Genomic DNA, 23,552 nt, shown 5'->3' on the forward strand with positions numbered 1-23,552 from the left:
AATTTCCAGGAGTGTATTTTTTTGACATTTTTTCTTTCACCTGCTTCATTTTCAGTAATTTTATACTCTCTCTTTTCACTAATTAAATCCCATTTCTTATGTGCTGTCATTTTACCTATTTGGCCACCTGCTGCCTTCACTATTTCACCTGTCAAAACTGCCAATTCGTCTTCTACTGTATTCTTTTCCCCCATTTCAATCAATCATTGCCTAATGCTCCCTCTGAAACTAACAACAACCTCTTGTTCTTTCGAGTTATCCAGATCCCACCTCCTTAATTTCCAAACTTCTTGTAATTTCTTCAGCCTTAATCTACAGTTCATAATCAATAAATTATGCTCAGACCCCACATCAGCCCCTGAATATGTCCTAATGTTTAAAATCTTGCTTCAAAATTCCTGTCTTGCCATTACGTGATCAATTTGAAAAGTGTCTCCAAGGTTTCTTCCTTGTTCTAATGTCCCGACACCATTTTCAAACAAAGTGTTAGGAATTACTGAACTATACTCTATGCAAAATTCTACTTGGCACGTTCCTCTTTCATTCCTTTCTCCCAGTCCATTTCCTCCTCCCATTTTCCATTCTCTTCCTTTTCTTACTATCAAATTGCAACCTCCCATCACAATTAAATTTTCCTCTCTCTAAACTATTTGAAATAAATTCTTTTATCTCACTGAACCTTCCTTCAATCTCTTCCTATATCTATGTAAATAATTTATACACAACTGCAACCAGTCACTTTTTTTGAATAATAATGCTTTATTACATGAACCGTTTTTCGAACCTTTTCAGGTTCATCTTCAGATGGTTTCAGGAGGATCCGGGAAGTTACATCATTACTGGTAGTAGCATAATGCTGGGTGCTGGTTCTATGGCATCAAGGCTTTCCACAGGGCTGGTGTAAAAGGCTCCAGACACTAAACGTAATCCACGGTGGTGGATAGAGTCGAGACGCCGAAGAATAGACGGGCGAGCAGAGGACTAGACTATGCTTCCATAGTCCAATTTCGAGCGCACTAAGGCGCGATAGAGACGGATAAGGACCACTCGGTCCGCTCCCCAGGAGGTACCATACAGGACACGGAGGGTGTTAAGGGATCACAGACAGCGAGCCGAAAGATAGGAAACGTGGGAGGACCAGCACAGTTTTCTGTCAAACATAAGACCCAAGAATTTAGCGACGTCTGAAAACGGAAGGTTGACAGGACTTAGATGTAAGGAGGGCGGAAGAAACTCCTTACATCGCCAAAAATTAACACAAACGGTCTTACTGGGAGAAAAACGGAAGCCGGTTTTGATGCTCCAAGAGTGGAGGCGATCGAGACATCCTTGAAGACGTCGTTCAAGAAGGCTGGTCCGTTGAGAGCTGTAGTAGATCGCAAAATCGTCCACAAAGAGGGAGCCCGAGACAACAGGAAGGAGACAATCCATAATTGGATTGATGGCAATGGCAAACAGTACAACACTCAGCACGGAGCCCTGGGGTACCCCGTTTTCTTGGGAGAAAGTACGGGAGAGAGTAGTGTTCACCCGGACCCTAAATGTGCGCTCTGCCATAAATTCGCGAAGAAAAAGGGGCAGCCGGCCTCTAAAGCCCCAAGAGAACAGTGTGCGGAGGATGCCTGTCCTCCAACAGGTATCGTATGCTCCCTCCAGATCAAAAAATATTGCTACTGTTTGGCGTTTCCGGAGAAAATTGTTCACGATATAAGTGGAGAGAGCAACAAGATGGTCAACTGCAGAACGATGCTTTCAGAATCCGCATTGGGCAGGTGTTAAAAGACTGCGGGATTCCAGCCACCACGCTAAACGGTAATTCACCATACGCTCCAAAACCTTACAGACACTACTCATGAGAGAAATGGGGCGATAGCTAGAGGGGAGATGTTTGTCCTTTCCAGGTTTCGGAACAGGAACGACGATAGCTTGCTGCCATTGTCTGGGAAAAGTACTGTCGGTCCAAATTCGATTATAAAGGCAAAGGAGGTAACGCAGACTATGGGTTGATAAATGCAGCAACATTTGGACGTGGATACCATCCGGTCCTGTGGCGGAGGAGCGAGAAGAAGAGAGTGCATGTTGGAGTTCCTGCATGGAGAAAACAGTATTGTAGCTTTCGCGATTTTGAGAGGAGAAAGCAAGAGGTCGCACTTCCGCTGCACGTTTCTTCGGGAGAAACGCTGGCGGGTAATTTGAAGAGCTCGAAATCTCAGCAAAGTGCTGACCCTACGAGTTAGAAATTGCGACGGGGTCCACTAATGTGTCATGCACAACAGTGAGCCCAGAGACCGGGGAGAAACTAGGCGCGCCTGAGAACCGTCGAAGCCGACTCCAAACTTCCGGGGAGGGAGTGAAGGTGTTAAATGAGCTAATAAAGAATTTCCAGCTTGCCTTCTTGCTATCGCGGACGACACGACGGCATCGCGCTCGGAACTGCTTATAGCGGATACAGTTGGCCAAAGTAGGATGGTGGCGGAAAACGCGGAGAGCACGTCGCCGCTCACGTATTGCATCACGGCATGCTTCGTTCCACCAAGGAACTGGGGGGCACCGGGGCAATTCGGAGGTGCGTGTTATTGAATGTTCCGCAGCTGTAAGAATAACGTCGGTAATATGTGTGACCTCATCGTCGACGCTGGGAAAGTGACGGTCATCGAATGTCGCTAGAGACGAAAAAAGTGTCAAATCAGCTTGGGCAAACTTCCAGTGTTGCAGGCGCATGTATGGCAGTTGAGGCTGCAGTCTAAGGACACATGGAAAGTGGTCACTCGAGTGTGTATCATCAAGGGCGAACCATTCGAAGCGCCGAGCTAGCGGAACAGTACCGACCGCAAGGTCCAAATGAGAAATTTGTCATGGAGGCAGACAAAAATGTAGGGACCCCAGTGTTGAGACAAACTAGATCCGCTTGGTGGAAGACGTCTAGCAATAGTGAGCCACGTGGACAAGGATGTGGAGATCCCCAAAGCGGGTGGTGGGCATTGAAGTCCCCAACCAGCAAATAGGGGGGTGGAAGCTGACCAAGAAGATGAAGGAGATCAGCTCATGCCATTGGTGTGGACGATGGAATGTATACAGTACAAAGAGAGAACGTGTATCCGGAAAGGGAAAGACGGACGGCGACAGCTTGGAAGGAAGTGTTTAAATGGATTGGGTGATAATGGAGAGTTTTATGGAGAAGAATCATGAGTCCTCCATGTGCTGGAGTGCCTTCAACAGAGAGGAGATCATATCGGACGGACTGAAAATGAGGGAGAACAAAGCGGTCATGGGGACGCAGCTTTGTTTCCTGAAGACAGAAGATGACCGGCGAGTAGGATCGTAAGAGGATCGACAATTCATCCCGATTGGCTCGAATACCGCGGATATTCCAGTGGATAATGGACATAGGGTGAACAGAAAATGGAGGAATGTGACCAAGGTCGCTGTCAACTCAACGACTGCTCAGAGCTTGCGACCGACAGCACGGAATGGCATTCAGCCGAAGGCAGAAGATCCTGATCCATAGGTTGGTCAGGAGCAGCTCCTGCCACCAGCGATCGGCCGGTTGATTGGCCGCCAGCAGTGCGCCTCGGCGACACAGAAGACGGCCGAGGGCGATTTCCGCCAGGTGGTGCTGTAGATGGGACACGCCTTGGCGGAGAAGGAGATGAACTGGGTTTCTTTGTAGCCTTCTTGGAAGTATGATGTTTAGATGAAGGAGGAACCGACGGTTGGGAAGTTGCGGTACGTAAAAACTCTTCACGAGTATGCTCTTTTTTCGAAGTCTTGGTGTCTGACTTTTGGGCTCGAGATTTAGCACAACTCGACAAAGGGTGAGCCAGAGAGTGGCAGGCGAAAGTAGTGAGGTTGAACGGGCGATCTTTGCGCTGGCCGATCTGACGACCGTGGTACTAAATGTGAAGTCGCAAGTCTGCGTGGCCGCCTCCTTTGTTGGTCGAGGAGAAGCAAGGACAGCGCTGTATTTACCTTTCTGAGGCACGGTGGGCTGTCGACTGGCGAGTAACTTTCGAGCAGCAAAGGTCGACACCTTTTCCTTCACTCTTATTTCCTGGATCAGCTTTTCATCCTTAAAAACAGGGCAATCTCGAGAGGAAGCAGCGTGGTCACCCATACAGTTGATGCAGCGAGGGGATGGAGGTGGACAAGCACCCTCATGGGCATCCCTGCCACACGTAACACATTTGGCCGGATTGGAACAGGACTGGCTGGTATGATTGAACCGCTGACATCGATAGCAACGTGTAGGGTTTGGGACATAAGGGCGAACGGAAATTATCTCATAGCCTGCTTTGATTTTCGATGGGAGTTGAACTTTGTTAAATGTCAAGAAGACAGTGCGGGTTGGAATGATGTTCGTGTCAACCCTTTTCATAACCCTATGAACAGCCATTACGCCCTGGTCAGACAGGTAGTGCTGAATTTCTTCATCAGACAATCCATCGAGGGAGCGGGTATAAACGACTCCACGCGAGGAATTTAAAGTACGGTGCGGTTCCACCCGGACAGGGAAGGTGTGGAGCAGAGAAGTACGCAGCAATTTTTGAGCCTGGAGGGCACTGTGTGTTTCTAACAACAGGGTGCCATTCCGTAATCTGGAACAAGACTTTACAGGACCCGCAATTGCGTCGACACCTGTCTGAATAATGAAAGGGTTGACCGTGGAAAAGTCGTGACCTTCGTCAGACCGAGAAACAACAAGGAACTGTGGCAACGATGGAAGAACTGTCTGTGGCTGAGACTCAGTGAACTTACGCTTGTGAGCAGACATAGTGGAAGGTGAGGAAACCATTGCGGAAGAATCCTCCACGATTACCGGCGTCTCCGATGGCGCGCTCCTCCCTTGTGGGGGCCCTCTCTGAGGGCACTCCCGCCTTAGGTGATTGTTCACACCTCAGGTCACACCTCCCGACAAACGGACGGAGGGACCAATTGGCACTTTCGGAAGGTATCAGCTCGGGTAATCACCCCTTCCTGGGCCTGGCCGTTACCAGGGGGTACGTACGTGTCCTACCTGTCTACCCGGGGCGGGGAATTACGCGTTACCCCATCACCGGCTATCCATGGAAGTGCGTGGGTCGGCCTTCAGAACTCAATGGATCAGTTCACATTTGCGGTGATTTTCAAATTTATGGTGATTTTAAGTCTACTGTTAATGCTCAAGCAAATGTAAATCTGTATCCACTTCCTTGACAGATGGAATTGTTGCTAAACTGGTCGGGAGCCAATATTTTTCCAAAGATAGATCCCGCTGACGCCTACTTTCAACTGCCTGTAAATAACCAGACGAAACAATTTTTAATGCTTAATATGCTGTTCAGCATGTATTACAAAAAGTTGTCTTTTGGGGTCGCAAGCTCCCCCGTGATATTTCCGAAATATCTTGACCACCTTCTCCACGGTATCCTCAGTTGCGTTCATTATTTAGACAATTTGTTAGTTACTGGGACCACGTGTGAGCAGCACCTGCGCACCTTCCAGATGATGCTGTAGTGGCTCCAAGCCATTGGTCTGTGCTGTTGTCATGACAAATGTAGTTTCTTTGCACAAAGTGTCAGGCATTTTGGTCATATATCAAGCTGAGATGGGCTCACCCAATGCAGGAGCATGTGGCTGCCATTGTTGACTTATTTGCTCCTTAGAGCCTCAAAGAACTTCAGTCCTTCCTCAGCAAATTAAATTACTGTGCCAAATTTATTCCAAATGTGGCCCACATTTCCCATCCATTCAATCAACTACGTAAAAAAAAAAAAAATCAAAATTTGTGCAATCAGAGACATGCCAGAAGGCTTTCATGCAACTTAAAAAGTGCCTTAGGTCAGTCCTTTGTTTAGCACCATTCCAGCTCACCATGTGTGTGACTCTGGCTACTTGAACAGTGGATTGCGGTGTTGGTGCAATACTGTTCCACAGATACGCTGATGGTATAGAAGCCTTCAGCTCATGGCATCTGCGTTTCAGGATTTTTGTCGGTGCTATGGCATTGAGTACCTGACCAACTACCCTTTCCACCCCACATCCAATTCAGAAGCCAAGTGGGCAGTCAGGACATCCAAGGTGCTGATGCGCAAACTACTGATGACAGGTGACTCCAAGGAAGTGCTCACCAGCTTCCCCGGCTCCTACCAGTCCATCCCTGTGAAGGGTAATAGCCCAGTTGAAATTTTACAGGAGCGCAAACCTCGCACCCTGTCGACCTGCTACACCCCACTCCTCCACAGGGGCATTGGCCATATGCACAGTCATATTACTATGCGGGTGCCCCCAGCTGGGTTTGTACTTTAGGCCGGAACCCGAGGTGGACCCAAGGTGTCATCTTTGGCAATACAGAGAGGCAGATGTTAGAGGCTGAGGCCGGCCAGAAGCAACTGGTCTGGCATCAAAATCAGCTCCGTCCACACCATGACATACTACCTAGTCTTCATTTCCCCTGCCCCCACCATCATCTGGGCGTGCCTTCCTCAACCACCTTGGGGACTGGCCAGCCTACTGGTCTGCCTCTTATTACTGCAATATCCTCATGTTCGATGTTGGTAGATAGTAGACAATGACAAGCATTGGCATTCGATTGAAGTCAACTCTCTTCCTCACACACGACACTTCCAGTTACCGTCACCACCACCACCACCACCACCACCACCACCACTGTCCCCATTTCCTAACCACCAGTGAAGGTTGCACACTCTGTGGTGCCCATGGAGATTGACCCATTGGTCCCATCACCATCACTTCCTGTGACCACTCCACTGCAGGTTGGCCCAAGCTGTGCCTCAGACTCCTTCAAACAGCCAGGACTTTCTCGGGTGGCAGTGCCTCCCACGTCCAGCAATCACGATAGGGACCCTCTGCGGGTATCTTTAGTGGGCATTCCTACATCCCTCACTCTGCTTCCTCGGTGAAGACAGCACCATTTTTGGCCCAAAGAGCCAGTTAAAGGTCGGGAAGGGACTTAGTATCTGAGGGTGATTCAGATTCCCCATGTAGCCTGAGTATTGATAGACAGAATGCATCAGAGATACTCAGGCTCCAGACAACAGCCACAACACGCAGCTGCTGTGACAAGCACACGATGTGGCACCGCCCTCTGATGATTGCCTACCAATGTACAGCAGCCCAGCGATTGCAGGCAGTTTCTTGCTAGTCTCTGAAGCCTGAGTATCGCACCACTGAATAGCAGAGTATTTTGACCTTGCCTGATCATGTTCTGAAATTTCAATTTTCCTTTGGGCTGTGGTATATGCCTACTGATGACTTTGCTGGGCCTTGGACTTGTTTTAGTTATTCCTTCACCTCGTGATCTCCACTACCAGTGGACCCGCTCGGGCAGTCTCCACATTGCCACATTGTGCAAGTTGCTGTAAACTGTGTTTCTATCTATACTAAATGGGTAGAAAAGATCACACCTAAACAATGTAATGAAGCGTGGCCAAGAAGTCACAAAAACAGAAAACCACTAAAAAGAAAAGAAAAAAAAGAAAAAAATCTTGTCATGGGCTTCTTTCTTTATTGTGAGCAACTTTCACCCAACCTCTCACATTATCCATCCTTGACTGGGTTCAAAGGAAGGCAATAAAATATTCCTAGCTCGTGTGTAATTGAAAGCAGTTTATGTCAACTAAGACCCAGAGCAGCATCGGACATATTAGCCGGTGAGGATAGAAATGCCCCAGCACCCAACTCCCGCAGTCCTCACTTGTCCTCCAGGCACCTAGGTAACACTGTTCCCATTGCAGGTATTAGCTCAATGTTAACTCAATCAACCATTGCCCACCTGTAACCCAACGACTTCTTGTATGTGTTCTTTTGACACTATTTTATGCCTATCACTAAAGATCTATTATCAATCTTATTCCTACACAACAGCAATCAGGTTGATAGGTATTGGCATCCTATAACAGCAATTTTTCCATATACAATGTGAAAAATATTTAAACCAAAAAATTCTGTGTGATTCCATGGGACTCTAAAACAAACATTTTTCTCTAGTGTCATAATTATCTGTGAGTATTTCTTAATGTGTTAGGGGACGTAATCACTATCAGTACTTGGCAATTGTGCATAACATGTGGACGAATGTAAGAAATGTCCTTCATGAGCAATTATTAACCCATTTCACTTATTGCATGTGCACAACCTGGAACCAGCTGATTATCCACTCAGGTCACAGTTTTTGCAGTGGTACGTGGAACATTTGGTTGGTTGGTTGATTGGTTTGGGGGAGGGGACCAAATTGCAAGGTCATCGACCCCATCAAATTAGGAAAGGATGGGAAGGAAGCCCGCTGAGCCCTTTCAGAGGAACCAACTTTCAGGCATGAGGGGGTGTGGAACATCCACAATTCACATGTTTTGAGTGAGTTTGATCCCCATGCCACATTTACTCACACTCATCAGTTGTGGTTCTACATGAACGAGTGGGCAGGTGTTGTTGGTGACTGTTTAATTAGGCATATCTCCTACCTAGACCTTTAAATGACAGGCATTACTACAATTTCGTCACTACAGTTGCTACATTATGTGTCACTCTCTACAAGACAGTGGATGTGGCGCCAACACAATGAGTTTTTTTTTTTTTTTTTTTTGGGCGCACAACTACAGTGGTCATTAGTGCCCAGACTAAATTATGAAGCGAGGCACAATGCAAAAACAGCAACTAAAAAGGACAACACTATAAAAGGCACAGTACCAGGCAAGGGATTAAAAGAAAACAGCATAATCAAATGTCCTTACACAGGTTTGTCAAGTGGATAAAACGAAGAACGCGACCAGCTGCTCCTGGGTCATCCGCTAAAATTTCATCCAGAGTACATGGCACGCCAAGATCAATGCGTAGTGTATTAAAATTCGGACAGGACATTAAAATGTGGTGCACCGTCAGCACTTGCCCACATGGGCAGAACGGCGCCGGCACAGTCATCAGCAGCTGAACCGGCAGTGTCCAATCCGTAACAGGACCAAAACGACCTCCTCCCGCCGAGAAGGGCGTGAAGAGGTCGTCTAAGCCGTGGGGAGAGGTTTCGAGGCCGAAGCTCGTTTTCAGTAAGTGTAGACCAATCAGCATACCACAGCGATAAAATGCGCTGACAAATGACCCTGCTAAAATCAGATGAAGGCACACAACAAGAAGCTGCCTGAGGCTGAAGGACCGCAGCCTTGGCCGCGGCATCTGCAGCTTCGTTCCCAGGGATACCGAGATGGCCAGGAACCCACATAAAGGTAACCGAAGAACCGTCGTCCGCCAGCTGCTGAAGAGAGCGTTGGATCCGGTGCACGAAAGGGTGATCCGGATACGGATCACTGAGGCTCTAGGTGGCACTCAGGGAATCAGAGCAGATGACATAAGCAGAATGTCGGTGGTGGCGGATGTAAAGAACAGCCTGATAGAGGGCAAATAGCTCAGCTGTGAAGACCAAACAATGGCCATGGAGCCGGTATTTGAAACTGTGTGCCCCGACAATAAAAGAACACCCGACACCGTCATTGGCCTTAGAGCCATCTGTATAAATGAAGATCGTATTAATGAACTTCATTCGAAGTTCGACAAACCATTAGCGGTATACCGAAGCTGGGATAACCTCCTTTGGGAGCGAGCTGAGGTCAAGGTGAACGCGAACCTGAGCCTGGAGCCAAGGTGGCGTTTGGCTCTCACCCACTCTAAAGGTTGTAGGGAATGGAAAATCAAGTTGATGAAGGAGGCAACTAAAGCGAACTCCAGGGGGTAGCAGGGCAGATACATGCAACCCATCTTGACGGTCGAGAGAGTTGTCAAAAAAGGAATGATAAGACGGGTGACCGGGCATTGATAAGAGCCGACAGGCATACCGACAAAGCAGTAGATCGCGCCGGTAGGTTAGTGGCAATTCACCGGCTTCAGCATGAAGACTCAACGGGACTAGTATAGAATGCTCCGATCGCAAGACGTAAACCCAAATGTAGTATACAGTTGAGGCGGCGTAAGATGGACAGCCGTGCAGAGGAGTATACAAAGCTCCCATAATCCAGCTTAGAACGGACGATCGACCGATATAGGCGAAGTAGGATGGTTTGATCCACTCCACATGACGTACCGCTGAGAACAAGGAGGACTTTTAGAGAACGGGTACAACAGGCAGCCACATATGACATGTGGAGACCAGCTAAGTTTCCTGTCAAATGTAAGACCTAAAAATTTTGTTGTCTCCATGAATGGAAGAGCAACGGGACCAAGATGTAAGGACAGTGGGAGAAACTCTTTGTAGTGCCAGAATTTGATGCAGACCGTCTTCTCGGCAGAAAAACGGAAGCCACTGGTGACACTCCAGGAGTAAAGACGGTCAAGACAACGCTGAAGACAGCAGTGAGAATGACTTCCGTGAGTTATGCGACCTGACTATCGCAGCTTGCGAAGTTTTGATCCTGAAATGTCGCTCTGGAAGAGAAGAGCCCCCAGTCTGCTTTGGAGATGTTCCAACTAGTTGAGCATGGAGATGGGGTATGATGCAGGAGATGGATAACACAAGGGAAGTGATCGCTCGAATACGTATCAGAAAGAGCGTACCACTCAAACCGGTGTGCAAGTTGGGTAGTACACATAGAGAGGTCTAAATGGGAATAGGTGTGAGTTGTGTCCGAAAGAAAAGTAGGGGCGCCAGTATTGAGGCAGACAAGATGGAGGTGGTTGAAAAAGTCTGCTGACAGGGAGCCTCTCGCGCAGGATGCTGGAGAGCCCCAAAGGGGATGGTGGGCATTCAAGTCTCCAGTCAACAAAAATGGCGCAGGCAGCTGAGCAATAATTTGCATCATGTCTGCCCTAGTAAAGGCAGACGACGATGGAGTGTAAATGGTACAAATGGAAAATGTGAAAGTGGGGAGAGTAATTCGGACGGCAACTGCCTGCAGATCGGTGTGCAATGTGATGGGATCGTAGTAGATATCATCCCGGACCAACAACATAACCCCTCCACGAGCCGGATTACCTGGCACAGGGGGTAGGTCAAAACGCACAGAGGAATAGTGTATCAAGTCAATTCGATCGCATGGGTGTAGCTTCGTTTCCTGGAGAGCTATTACAAGCGGACAGTGCAAGCGTAGCAGCAACCTTAAGTCCTCTCGGTTGGAGCGAATGCCGCAAACATTCCAATGAAGAAGTGCCATTGTGAGAAGAAAAAGAAAAATGAGAAGCAAGAAGGGGTCACCTCGAAGGCCGCTGAGGGCCTGGCTTCGAGCGAGCACTGCTGCCGCTATCAATAGGCGGAGAGTCATCGTCCATTTTTTCCAATAGGTTTGTCGGCCACCATGTTAAGATAGCCGGGAGGGGGAGCTTCCTCCGCCGGTGAACAGCCAGATGTTCGGCTACCAGCGGTGCGGCCAGGCGAGACGGATGATGGCCTTGGGCGGCAACCGCTGGGTGGCGCAGGAGAAGAAACGCGCCGTGGCGGAGAAGGAGAACTATGCTTCCTACGATGGTCGATGGCTGAGAGTTCGGGGTACATAGGATGTCTTCACGGGACGGTTCCTTCTTGAAGGCCCGTGCATCTGACTTCTGGGTCTTATTTCCCCGCTGGGAGCAGCGTGGGCTTCAATAGCAAATAGCTTGTGAGCAGCTGAGGTGGAAACTTTCTCTTTGACCCAAATTTCCTGTATACAGCGTTCATCCTTGTAGATGGGACAGTCACAGGAGGACACTGCATGGTCACCCTCACAGTTCACACAACGAGGAGACGGAGGTGGACAGTCAACCTCATGGGCGTCCCTGCCACAAGTGACACATTTAGCCACATTAGAACAAGACTGGTTGGTGTGGTTAAAACGCTGACACTGGTAGCAGCACATAGGTGTCGGGACATAGGGGCGAAAAGAAATAACCTCATAGTCCGCTTTGATGCACGACGGCAGCTGGACACTATCAAAGGTAAAGAAAAGTGTCTGGGTCGGTACAAGGTCATTGTCGACCTTTTTCATGAGCCTATTGACAGCCGTCACGCACTGCTCAGCGAGCAAAGACTGAATCTCCTCGTCAGTCAATCCGTCGAGTGATCTAGTAGATACCACACCACGCGACGCGACGAATTCAAAGTACGGTGAGCCTCCACACGGACAGGGCATGTGTACAGGAGTGTGGCCCGAAAGAGTTTTTGTGCCTGAAAGGCGCTCTCAGTTTCCAACAACAAGGTACCGTTACGCATCCTGGTGCAAGTCTTGACAGGTCCGGCTATGGCATCTACGCCCTTCTGAATAACGAAAGGGTTGACAGATGAAAAACCATTTCTGCCCTCAGATCTAGAAACTATGAGGAACTTTGGGGCAGGCAGTAGTACTTTTGCCACTGGTGGCTGGTCAAGTCGAGAGAGAAGAAGAAGAGAAATCCAATGCGGATGGATCCCCCATGATTGCCAGTGTCTCCGATGGCGCACTCCTTCCTTGTGGGGACCCTCTCAGAGGGCGCTCCCACCTCAGGTCACACCTCCCAAGAAATGGACGGAGGGACCAATCGGCATGGTCGGAAGGCAATCACCCCTCCCTGGGCCTGGCCTTTACCAGGGCGTACGTGCGTGCCTTAGTTGTCTACCCAGGGCGGGGAATTATACGTTACCCCGTCACCGGCTACGGGTGTGAATGTGTAGGCACACACAGGGAGGAAAGAAGAATAGGAAAAAAAGGGAGAGAAAGGACAGACTGTCTCAAATGCCGAGGTGGAGACCAAAGGGTGGACAAGAAGGCAAGGAGAAGAAGGCAAGGTAAAAAGTAAGGAAGACAGTGAGGGAGGGACAAGGACAAAGAAAGGAAACAACCAAAGGAAGGAAGAAACCAGAATAAGCAAAAAACCAAAATGACCACAAGTGTAAGTCGTTGAACCGTCCGTCTCCGGACACAGGCACGAACTACCCCCTTGAGGGCGAGGGACTCCTTTTAGTCGCCTCTTACGACAGGCAGGAATACCTCAGGCCTATTCTTACCCAGGACCCGCAGGGGGAACACAATGAGGTGCCGGCATGTATCAACTGTCCTGTGCATCGATTCTTAAACTGACAGTTTCCAGAAAAGTGGATTTGTACTGGTGGTCTACTCAATTCCCTATTTGACCCCTCTGGACTTTTTGTGTGATGAGAGATGTGCAATCTTGTTTACAAAACTCGTGCAATCTTGTTTGCAAAACTCTTGTAGAATCAGGAGTGGATCTGGTTGCTGGATAGTAGTAGCACAACAATAGGAATTAAGGAAACGCCTACAGTCTTTGACTGTGTTAAGACAAAACATGACATACCAGTGTAATCTCTGTTTACAAGTCAGTGGTGGCCTTTTTCAACCTGTAATTGAAATAATTGTGTTGTGTTAATGTTGTTGGTTAGCTTACTGATGACAGGGTCCAAACCACAAGCTCATCGGGCCCTCCTAGGAGAACAGGCAAGTTAACAAAACTACAAACCAAGGAAGGACTGAGTGAGTGAAACCCAAGGAAAGAAAACCCCAAGGTCTACCAAAGGTCAACAAAGTCTACATAAAGGAATAAGGAAGAGGAAAAGGGGGGAAAGGAAGGAAGGCAGATGATGTGCCCTGTCCAGGAAGCAGCCAGAGGCCCCCAAAGGCAGAAAGAGTTATGTACATACCACCACCACCACCACCACCACCACCACCACTTACTACACACACCACACCCAACAAGACCCAGAAAATACTGGCAGTGTGGACAGATTGAGAGAAGCACAGCAAAATAGAGGAAGAACACCGAGTCAAACAGAACACTGAGAATGGAGAAGAAGGCCAAAACAGTGGGTAGGGGGAGGGCTGTGGTGGACCACCAAGCCCACACAATCACTGCCCATTGGGGCAGAGGAGGCAACAGGGAGTCCTACCACCCCTCAACGGGCCGACAAAGCTGAGGTGCCCTCTCTCAGAGAGAGGGTACTAAAAAAACCTCCTTCACGAATGAATGATAAAACCAGGTCAGCCGCTGAGGCAATGTTGGCTACCACCAGGGGTAGCGAGTCAGGAAGATTAAGAGTGTGCCACAGGGTGGCAAGGTTAGAACAATCCAGGAATCTATGAACCAACTTCAAATAGACACCACAATGACAGTGGGGTGGATCCCCATGATAGATGAGATGACTATGAGCCAGCAAGTACGACCAATGTAGAGCTGGCAAAGGACAATGGAGTCCTTGTGAGAGGCCCAAATGAAGGTCCTCCACAAATTTGGGATCTCCTTTATCGCCAATAGTTTATTCACAAAAGTCAGAGTATGCTATTTTGTATTCCAAATGCTTAGAACTTGACAGCATAATACTGATCAAAGGTTCGATTCCAGAATACCAGTCTTAAGAGGCACCTTGCCAGTAGCCAATTTGGCTAGGCTGTCAGTGAGATGTTCTCAGGATCTCAATGTGACCTTAAGTCCAGACAAAGATAACTGAGTGTCCACATTGTTTGAGGGGGAAAAAAGGGAATCCTGGATAATCAGCTTGTAAACTGCTCAGATTTGCTACAGATGAGGAAGGACTCACTGGTACAGGGACAGATATGCTCAAGAACATGAGATGGTTACCAAGTCCACAGTGAGAACACAGCAGCCATCCAGCAAAGTGGAGCTCATTACATCTCACATGAACATAACCAAATCTGGCCTGACTGGCAACCATCAAGCCATCAGAACAGACAACTACCGAACCCTAAAATGTGCCGAGAATGGAGAAGAACTGGCAGCAGAAGGTCATAAGATGAGCCAAGACTTTCTGACTGAGACAGATCAAGGCAGAGCTGTGGACAGGGGATGCCCCATGGAGGTGTGTGTGAGCAAGCTTAGATAAAAGGTGGTAGAGAGGAAAGCTGGAGTTCAGAAAAAAAAGGGACCTGATGAGGGTGGTGATTGTGACCCCTGAGCTGGGCCTTTGTCATGGCAGATGGGTCTCCATATCTGAAAAAAAGAGGAGACAATTGTTGGAATGCTCCAGGCAGCAGCAGACGCATAATGCATATGCAATCAACTGTTGCTGCCACAGCACTCGAAAGGGTTGAAACCCTGCCTCCACTCGGCGGCTGATCACGGGGCTAGTCTGTAAGGTACCTGTTATCAGTCGTATCCCACACTGTTGTATCAGGTCCAGCATCTATAATGTAGAAGGTGATGCTGAGCCATAAGGGAGACTCCCATAATCTAGACAACACCGAACCAATGCTGTGCAGAGCTGTATCGCAGCAGAGCAGTCCATGCCCCAATTGATATTGTTAATGTGTCTAAGAACATTGAGGTGCAACCAACATGTCCACTTTGGTTGACGAAGATGGGGAAGCATTGTCAATCAGGTATCACAGATCAGTCCCAAAAAACAATGGGACTCCACCATATTGAAGGACTGGCTCTTACTGTACAGATCCTGAATGGGATGGATTGTACGATGGCGACAAATGCATAATGCAGGTCTTGACAGCTGAAAAATGAAATATATGAGTAACAGCCCAAGCTTGTGCTTGGTATATTGCTCCTTGCAGTGTGCATTCAGTAACAATCATCACGGACGAAGAAAAATAAATGCAAAAATCATCAGGAGGTCCTGCAGTCATCACCAGACCATTCATAGCTGCCACACAGGGAGAGATACTCAAAACAAGAGACCTGCAGAACCCCATTCTCCTACAGATGGGGGGTGCTACAGGACGGACCAACCTGTACCTGAAAAGTGCAACATGAAAGAAAGTTCCAGATAAAAACTGCGACTGGGCCATGAGGTACCCATTCATGTACATTGACTAGGACATTGCGGCTAGGACGTTGTGGTGCCACGTGATATCATAAGCTTTAGGCAGATCAAAGAAATGTTCAACAAGCTATCAACACCGGGTAACAGCCATTCAGATAATGTTCTCCAGGTGGACTAAATTATCTGCAGCAGAGTGGGCTCAGCGGAAGCCAATCCTGGGTCGAAGCTAAAATGTCCCGGGATCCAAGAATCTAATACAGCCTGCGACTCGCCATACGTTCCAGTAACTTGCAGAGGACATTGGTTAAACTGATCGGATGATAGCAGTCCATCTGAAGAGGTTGTTTATCTGGTTTCAAAACTGGAATACCGACACTTTCTAACCACTAGGAAGGGTATTCACTCTTGCTCCAGGGCAAGTATATGGCATTGGCTAGCCACCAACAAGTGTTGAAGCATTTGGTTGTGCACTTGGTCACGCACCTGGTCTCTTTTAGGAGCCATGTTGGGGCAAAGAGCAAGTGCTCTTGTTAAACAGGGCATTATAAGGTTCCAGGCAGCGGGGAATGAAAGATAAAGAGAGTTGTTCCAGACAGTGTTTGACAAGACAGAATGCAACCGCCTAGTGGAATGATGTTGAGGCCTGGGCAAAATTCTGAGCAAAATGCTCAGCGACAAGAGTCCTGGCTAGTGGGGATTCAGGGCAATTCGCAAGACATCTGTAAGAGGACGGGGGCCAAAACATGGGCATGATCTTTGCCCATACCTGTGAAGACTGACAGTACAGCCCGACGGCAGCAACATATCGTTCCCAATAAATCTGTTTTTGGCCTATAAGAAGATAACAGGCTGGACATAAAGCTGTTTAAAAGGCCAGGAGGGGGTCAAGAGATGGGTACTATTTGTAGTGTTGGAGGGCATGAGAGCAGTCTTTAACAGCCACAGCAATTTCAGTTGTCCAGCAAGGGGCACTCTTCTGTCAGGGAGAACCTGAGGAAGAAGGAACTGCTGGAGTAGCAGCCAAAAGGATGGTGTCAGTCAGACTCCATATGGATTCATCAATGTCATTGTGTGGCGGAATAGTGGGGTTGGCATCTGAGGGAAAGGCACCCAAATCTGCATTAGTGAAGGCCCACCTGGGAGGGCATTGATGCGAGTGATGCTGAAGAAAAAATAAGACTACTGGAAAATGATTGCTGTCACACAAATCATCATGAACTCCCCATTGAACAGAGAGGAATGATACAGGGCTACACATGGAAAGATCAATGGCCGAAAAAGTGCCCTGTGCCACACTAAAGAGTGTGGGCATTCCAGTGTTGAGGAGGCAGAGATCAAGCCCTGCCACCAAGTCTTCAACAATCAGTGGTCAAATTACTACCCCACAGAAAGTTATGAGTATAAGATTCTGACGGAGAAGGGTGAGGGGAGGGAGTTGTTAAAGGAGGGTAAGAAGATCATGAATGTAGGAAGTGGTCTGGGGGGTTGAGGTAAGACTGCATACCATTCCTGCAGATTCGAAATGTATCTAAATAGCCATCACTTCCAGCACAGTATGCAGAGAAATGCAGGAACTAACAATGTCCAAGTACATCACTGTACAAATACCACCGGAGGCTCACCAAGGGCTGACCCAGTTCCAGCACAAGCCTTGGAAATCATGGACAGTTGGCAAATGAGTATTCATAAAATGAGATTCTTGCAATATAACACAACCTATAGACCAGAGAGAAAGAAGAAACTTCTATTCTGGAAGGTGACGATAGCTTGGCTGGAGAAGAAACCTTCTCCTCTGGCACCCTCCATGGATGAGGTTCCCTCTAGGAACCCCACTCCTCAGTGTCTCTGGGGTAAGAAGCCTGTTACTTCAGGTTGAATGCGGGATCCATGCCCTGTGGGCTTCAAGGCCACTCATTCTCTTTCATATCCTCCCCCCTTCCTTCTCCTTGGGCACTTTTAACACCCATAACCCTCTGTGGGGTTGTACAGCAACCACTGATTGGGGCAGGACTATTGAAGAACTGCTACAGTTCCATTGGAGGAGAGTTGATGAGTCAATGCCCATCACCAGTAAGAACAAAGTGGAGTCCACGAATGTAAGATAGAACCCTGATTTAGAAGGCGGAGGCAGCCCCCCAAAGGATGTTGGAGGTAGATGAGGGAGGGAGGGGGTAGGGGATTCTCCCATCTTCTTGTTCCTTTCCTCCTATCAAGAGGAGAGGAAGTATGGTTGGGAAGACAGCAAGTCACAGCAGTGTTACGATCTGAAAGAGAATGAGTGGTTTTGAGGCTCATAGAGTGTGGGTTCCGTATCTGACCTGAAGATGCTGGAGAGTCAGGTTCCTAGAGGGGGTCCCATGGAGGGTGCCGGAGAAGACGATTTCTTCTCTGGCTGAGGAGAATAAGTGATTCTGAGAGGGAGGAGGGGGGGGGGGGGACTGGAACTGTCGGGAAGAAGGAAGGGAAGATAGACAGGGTGGAGAAGGAGGAGGAGGAGGAGGAGGAGGAGGAGGAAAGGAAGCAATAGAAGCAAAGATAGATCTCTCAGGCCTCAGAGTAGGACAGACAGTCTAGAGTTTTGAATTCCTGACCTTCCTTTTCTTTTTATAGATCGGACAATCCGGCAAATGAAGTGAATGCGGGCTGGGATGATTCATGCACTTTGACAGTGTGGTGCAAGGACTCACTACATGGGCAAGGCAGCCGCAAACAAGATTTGTCTTACAAGAGACACTGGAAATAGTGAGACATGTCACAATGGTAAACCATAACTTCGACTTTTCCAGAAGGGTACCCTCTCGAAAGCCAGGATGAAGTGTTCGTATCAATGTGACTGTCCTCACGACCACTCTGGACTCGCCAGACGAAATGAATGGTGTGACATTCCAGATTAATCCCAAGTTTCTTGTCAGAGTGAAGGAGGAGGTCCCTTTGGAAAATAATGTCTTAGATCATATCCAAAACAATCTACTATGTGCATGTACCTCTCATGTACTTATCATGCCTTTTCCAAGTTTTTTGACAAAATACAAAAATTCCCCAAGTCCTCCAGAACAAAAAAAATTCCTCAAGTTGTCCCCGTTTTCTAGAATGCTGGACACCCTATGTTTGTATAAAAGGACGCATTCTGCATCCAGGAGGTCTGTTCTGTTCTGATTGTAACTTGGTGTTCATAATAAGCATTCTTTCAGTGCTAAGTGTTTTACTTCTTTTGCAACCCTACTTTCGGATTTGGACTAGATTGTGACTGAAATGACAGTAACTGGCAGTCTTCTTTCTCTGTGCCCGTCTGCCAGTCAATGCTTCCTCTATGTGGTGAGTAGAAATCCACTCATTTCAAACATTCATTTATAGCACTTTTAAAATTGGGAAAATTCTTGTCAACATTGCCTGGAATACACTCTGAAATTCCGAAGTTATGGAGGATACAATACGGATATTGGTAATGTGTAGAGAAACTAGCCTACAGACAAGTTCTAAGAGTCTAAGGCCCAACTCACAAAGAAAAAATGTGGCACACACATCCAGGGGGGGGGGGGGGGGCATTTCAAGCCATCTCCATGTTAAAAAATGTAGCAATTCACACGAAGGTGATGTATGCTGGAGACACATCACTTTGTGGTCAATGCCAAATCTGTTTGAAGCCACGAGTGGTACACCAAAGTGATGTGAGGTGAGGTGAGGTGAGGCTGAGACATTCAGATGGTGTGCTGTTGTTTTCATTAATTTGAAGTCATTCAATGTACCATGTAGTTAGTTTCTCAATAAAACTTACTTTCCAAATAAAAAATTAGAAACTGCTGTTTAGTGATTAGTGTGTGTTTCCCACTATGCAATCTCTCTCATTCAATTTTGAGAAAACCAAAAAGGATTTTACTGCACCTTACAGTCCAACATTACAGCTTGATAGCGAAATGGTTTTAGAATGGTTTTATTTTCATTATTGCCCAAAGTCACTGTAATACTCTGCAAATTTGTAAACCACCACGTATATTTTGGAAAGTTTGCAGTGAAGAATGAAGTCACCGGCCAGTTTTCATTTGACAGCTTTCAGGTCGACAGCTACGTAAGAAACATAGCTAACATATCAAAATTGTTTCTAGCAGTGAAAAGAGAGCAATTCATCTTTTCAGTACCGAGTAAATAAGTATTGTATTTTGACATTTGGCCAAGATGAGATACAACGTGTCACACACAATGTTACGGCCACATGCTATGAGGATTTGTGGCTTTTGTTTCACTTTTATATGTGGTTTACGAAGTTAGTTATACTCACATTGTAAGTTAATGCTGCATTAAGAGTTATTTTCATGTCAAAATCAGAGTCAGACAATCGCAAATACAGTGGCAGAGTTAGCTATACAGTATGTTGTACATGTAAATTTTTCTTATCTACATTAACAGTTTCATTCACAAAACATTCAATAACTATTTTCATTCGCACATTGTCAAACAAATGGTGTGTGTTCCAATGAGCAATGAATGAGAAATGGGATTTTGCAACTGATATAACTAAAGTATTCTATGTCCTGTATGTTCTACGCTTACCTATTTTATGCTTACATATTTGGCCTTTCTTGATGCAGGCAGCACATATTGGGTAAAATGTCATTTTGCATATTTTTGTAACATTCATTTTACAATTACTTATGTTACCTTTGAAGAAATACCACTACTTTTTTTTATTTTCCTGGATGAACAACACTGAATCTGTGCAGTTACAATGTTGTGCTGATTGAACACTCTGCTGGGATGCTGCAGAAATAGAATCCTTATTTTGAGAAGTACAAAAAGGCAGGCCAAAACAGACAATGTTGGCTGCAATACAAATCTGCACAAGCAACAGCAGAAGAAGATATGGAAAAATTTAACACTATTTGTGTTGCAATTACACTGAACATGTACAATCGGTATTACATTTTCTGTCCTGAACCAATCAGTTTTGCCAGACAGACATGCAGATTCACTATTCACTTGGTACTTGCTCACAGAAATCCCGTTTTGCAGCTGGGATATGTAGTCATATATCAAGTAAGGCTTTCTTCTTGGCACTTTTTACTGGTAGAATTTTATCACACAAGCTACAGCAAACTGTAATGTTTGCTAGCGGCAGATCTTTGCCAGTACCTCTCGCCTCGTTCATGCAACACTTTGACTAAGATATGGTTGTTGGGTGTTATGGCTTCCCCTTACCCTCAGTGTAGTACAGTTGTCAGATGAAATGTGCAGTCAGATAAACTCAGCTATTTAGCCAGAGATACTCAGTTTTTTGTTTGAGCCTCTGTGAAACTTGTGGTCTAGTGCATTAAGATCACTGAAATCCTCTGGTTCCATCTTGAGCAGAGGGAATCTATTCCCCTTTGCATTGGCAATGACTGGAATCCAGTTTTCTGTGTGACATTTTCTTCTTGTCTATAGGGACAAAATCTCTATCACAAGGTAAGAAACAATGCTCTGTGATAAGAAATTTCTGTCTACAGCAGTGGAATACTTATGGATGATCAGGTTTTGGAAAGTGTCAATATTTTGAACACCTCCCTCAAAACCAGCAATGCTTAGGCTTATGTTCAAAAGAAAAAAATAGGAGTTATCATCGAAATATTCCAGTTTTGTTGCTTTTCTCTGAATACTGTCCTTCACTTCTCTTAATGCAATACAGGAACACGTTTGAGACATTCTGTAAAAGTGATGGAAACATGTGGAATACATGCCCAGTTCTTTCGTTATGCTGAATGTGCCATATTTCTTCCCTTTTTTCAACCATAACAGGTGTACCCAATATTTTCTTTGCTGTTCCACATTTATGAGTTACAAAAGACCCAGGGGCTAAATATCTTCTTCTGATGAAGAAGACATCCTGATCATTCATAGCATGAGTGTCCCTCGTCCCTCTGACAGCAATTCACATTGAAGTGGAGCTATGTCCTGTCTGCACCACATTCCTGACTGCTAAGTTGCTACTCACCATATAGCGGAGATGATGGTCGCGATAGGCACAACACAAAGATTCACACAATTATAGCTTTCAGCCATTAAGGCCTTTGTCAGCAATAGACACACACACACACACACACACACACACACACACACACAACTGTTTCATAAAATGATGTGAATGATGTACTTACCTAAAATAATTTCATTTATGTGATTTATGAGGAAATTGAGAAATTCATGAGCATCTTGTTGCATGTAGTTGTCAAACTCTTCTGCAAAGAAAATATTGAAACAGAAATCATTCAGAAATAAACATACTGATATTATTGTAGTAATTTTTGTACAATTCCAAGGCTCACCTTTTTCTTTCCTCAACCTAGCAATAAATTTCTTTGGTGCAATAGAACCCACTTTTTTCTTCTGAGTGGCGATACTGTAGAATAAATCAGCTAGACATGTCAGAAGGGTTTCCTTGGTCCTTTTGTTCTTTGCTTTGTATTCTAAAACTTTGTCCCTAAATGGCTTGCAGAAATACAATGCTTGTAAAACAGAATTGCTGTAGCAAGTATTGCCAAACTAGAAAAAAAAAATTTAAAAAATAGAGATCATGTTGTGAACATTACTTTCAATATTTCTTAACATACACAGCAAAGTATTAAGTTTCCATTAGTCTACTCATGCTCAATAAATATATGACAATCTCTGTTGTAAATGTTACTCAACAAACCGTTAGTATCTACACACCAATGAGAAAAAAAAAAAAAAGCAAACAAAATCTGTTTTCATGAATGATTAATATAATTTTAATTCACAGTTACAGAACTGAGCAATACATAATAAATTTATAAAATTACAATAGGGTAACAATAAGATCATACATTCCCCACCTTACTTGTTACAATTTAATCTGCCTATAATAGTTTGATACTGTAATCATTCCAATGGAATAGATTTGCTTCTGCAGACAATAACCAAGATCTGAGTGTTTTTATCCTCTACAGCTCACTTTAGCATCCTACTTTAATAATGTGCGTGAATTCCTAAGGGACCAAACTGCTGAGGTTATGGGTCCCTAGAATTACACACCACTTAAATTAACTCATGCTAAGAACACCAAACACACACACCCATGCCCGAGGCGGAAGACTTAAACCTCTGGCGGGAGGGGCCGCATGACATGGAACCTCAAACTGCGTGGCTGACACTCCTTGTCAGTGATTTCCATATATTCCTTTCCTTGCCAAGTCTGCAGAGAACTATTTCTTACCTTATGCATCCACATAATTTTCAACATTTTTCTCTAGCACCACATCTCAAATGCTTCAATTCTATTCTGTTCCAGTTTTCCCACTGTCCATGTTTCATTACCATACAATACTGTGCCCTAAACACACATTCTCAGAATTTTTCTGCTGAAATTAAGACCTGTGTATGATACCAGTAGACTTCGCTTGGTCAGGATTGCCTTTTTTGCCAGAGCTACTGTGCTTTTTATGTGCTCCCAGCTGTCTAAATAGCACAATTCCATAACGTCATCTACTTTGTAATCACTAATCCTGATATTAAGTTTCTTGCTGTTCTCATTTCTGCTACTACTCATTGCTTTCATCTTTCTTTAACTAACTCTTAATCCATATTGTGCACTCATCACATTGTCCCTCCTATTTAAATATCCTTTTATCTTGAATTTTCATCCCATTCTTGAATCTTTCTTTTATTTCTGTTACTGCATCTTCAACATATAGATTGAACAACAGGGATGAAAGACTACAACTTGGCCTTATACCCTTTTTAACACATGCGCTTCATTCTTGGTCTTCCTCTCTCATTCTTCCCTCTTGGCTCTTGAACATACTGCATATTACCCATCTTTCCCTATAGTTTATCCATATTTTCTCAGGACTTCAAACATTTTGTACTGTTTTACATTGTTGAATACTTT

General features: G+C 45.9%; 1 protein-coding gene across 2 annotated transcripts in view; it reads right to left on the reverse strand.

The window, feature by feature from the left end:
• Positions 1 to 23,552, reverse strand: part of LOC126412043 (ubiquitin carboxyl-terminal hydrolase 46) — a 97,839-nt gene that overhangs the window by 56,977 nt on the left and 17,310 nt on the right. For both annotated transcript variants that reach the window (XM_050081423.1, XM_050081422.1), the window contains exons 3-4: positions 21,970 to 22,186; positions 21,802 to 21,882 (exon numbers count right to left, since the gene is read on the reverse strand). In XM_050081423.1, coding sequence (XP_049937380.1) covers positions 21,802 to 21,882; positions 21,970 to 22,186 — 298 coding nt within the window. The remainder of the gene's footprint in view (positions 1 to 21,801; positions 21,883 to 21,969; positions 22,187 to 23,552) is intronic.

The sequence above is a fragment of the Schistocerca serialis genome, chromosome 7 (genome assembly GCF_023864345.2).
Source record: "Schistocerca serialis cubense isolate TAMUIC-IGC-003099 chromosome 7, iqSchSeri2.2, whole genome shotgun sequence".
NCBI classification, from domain to species: domain Eukaryota; kingdom Metazoa; phylum Arthropoda; class Insecta; order Orthoptera; family Acrididae; genus Schistocerca; species Schistocerca serialis.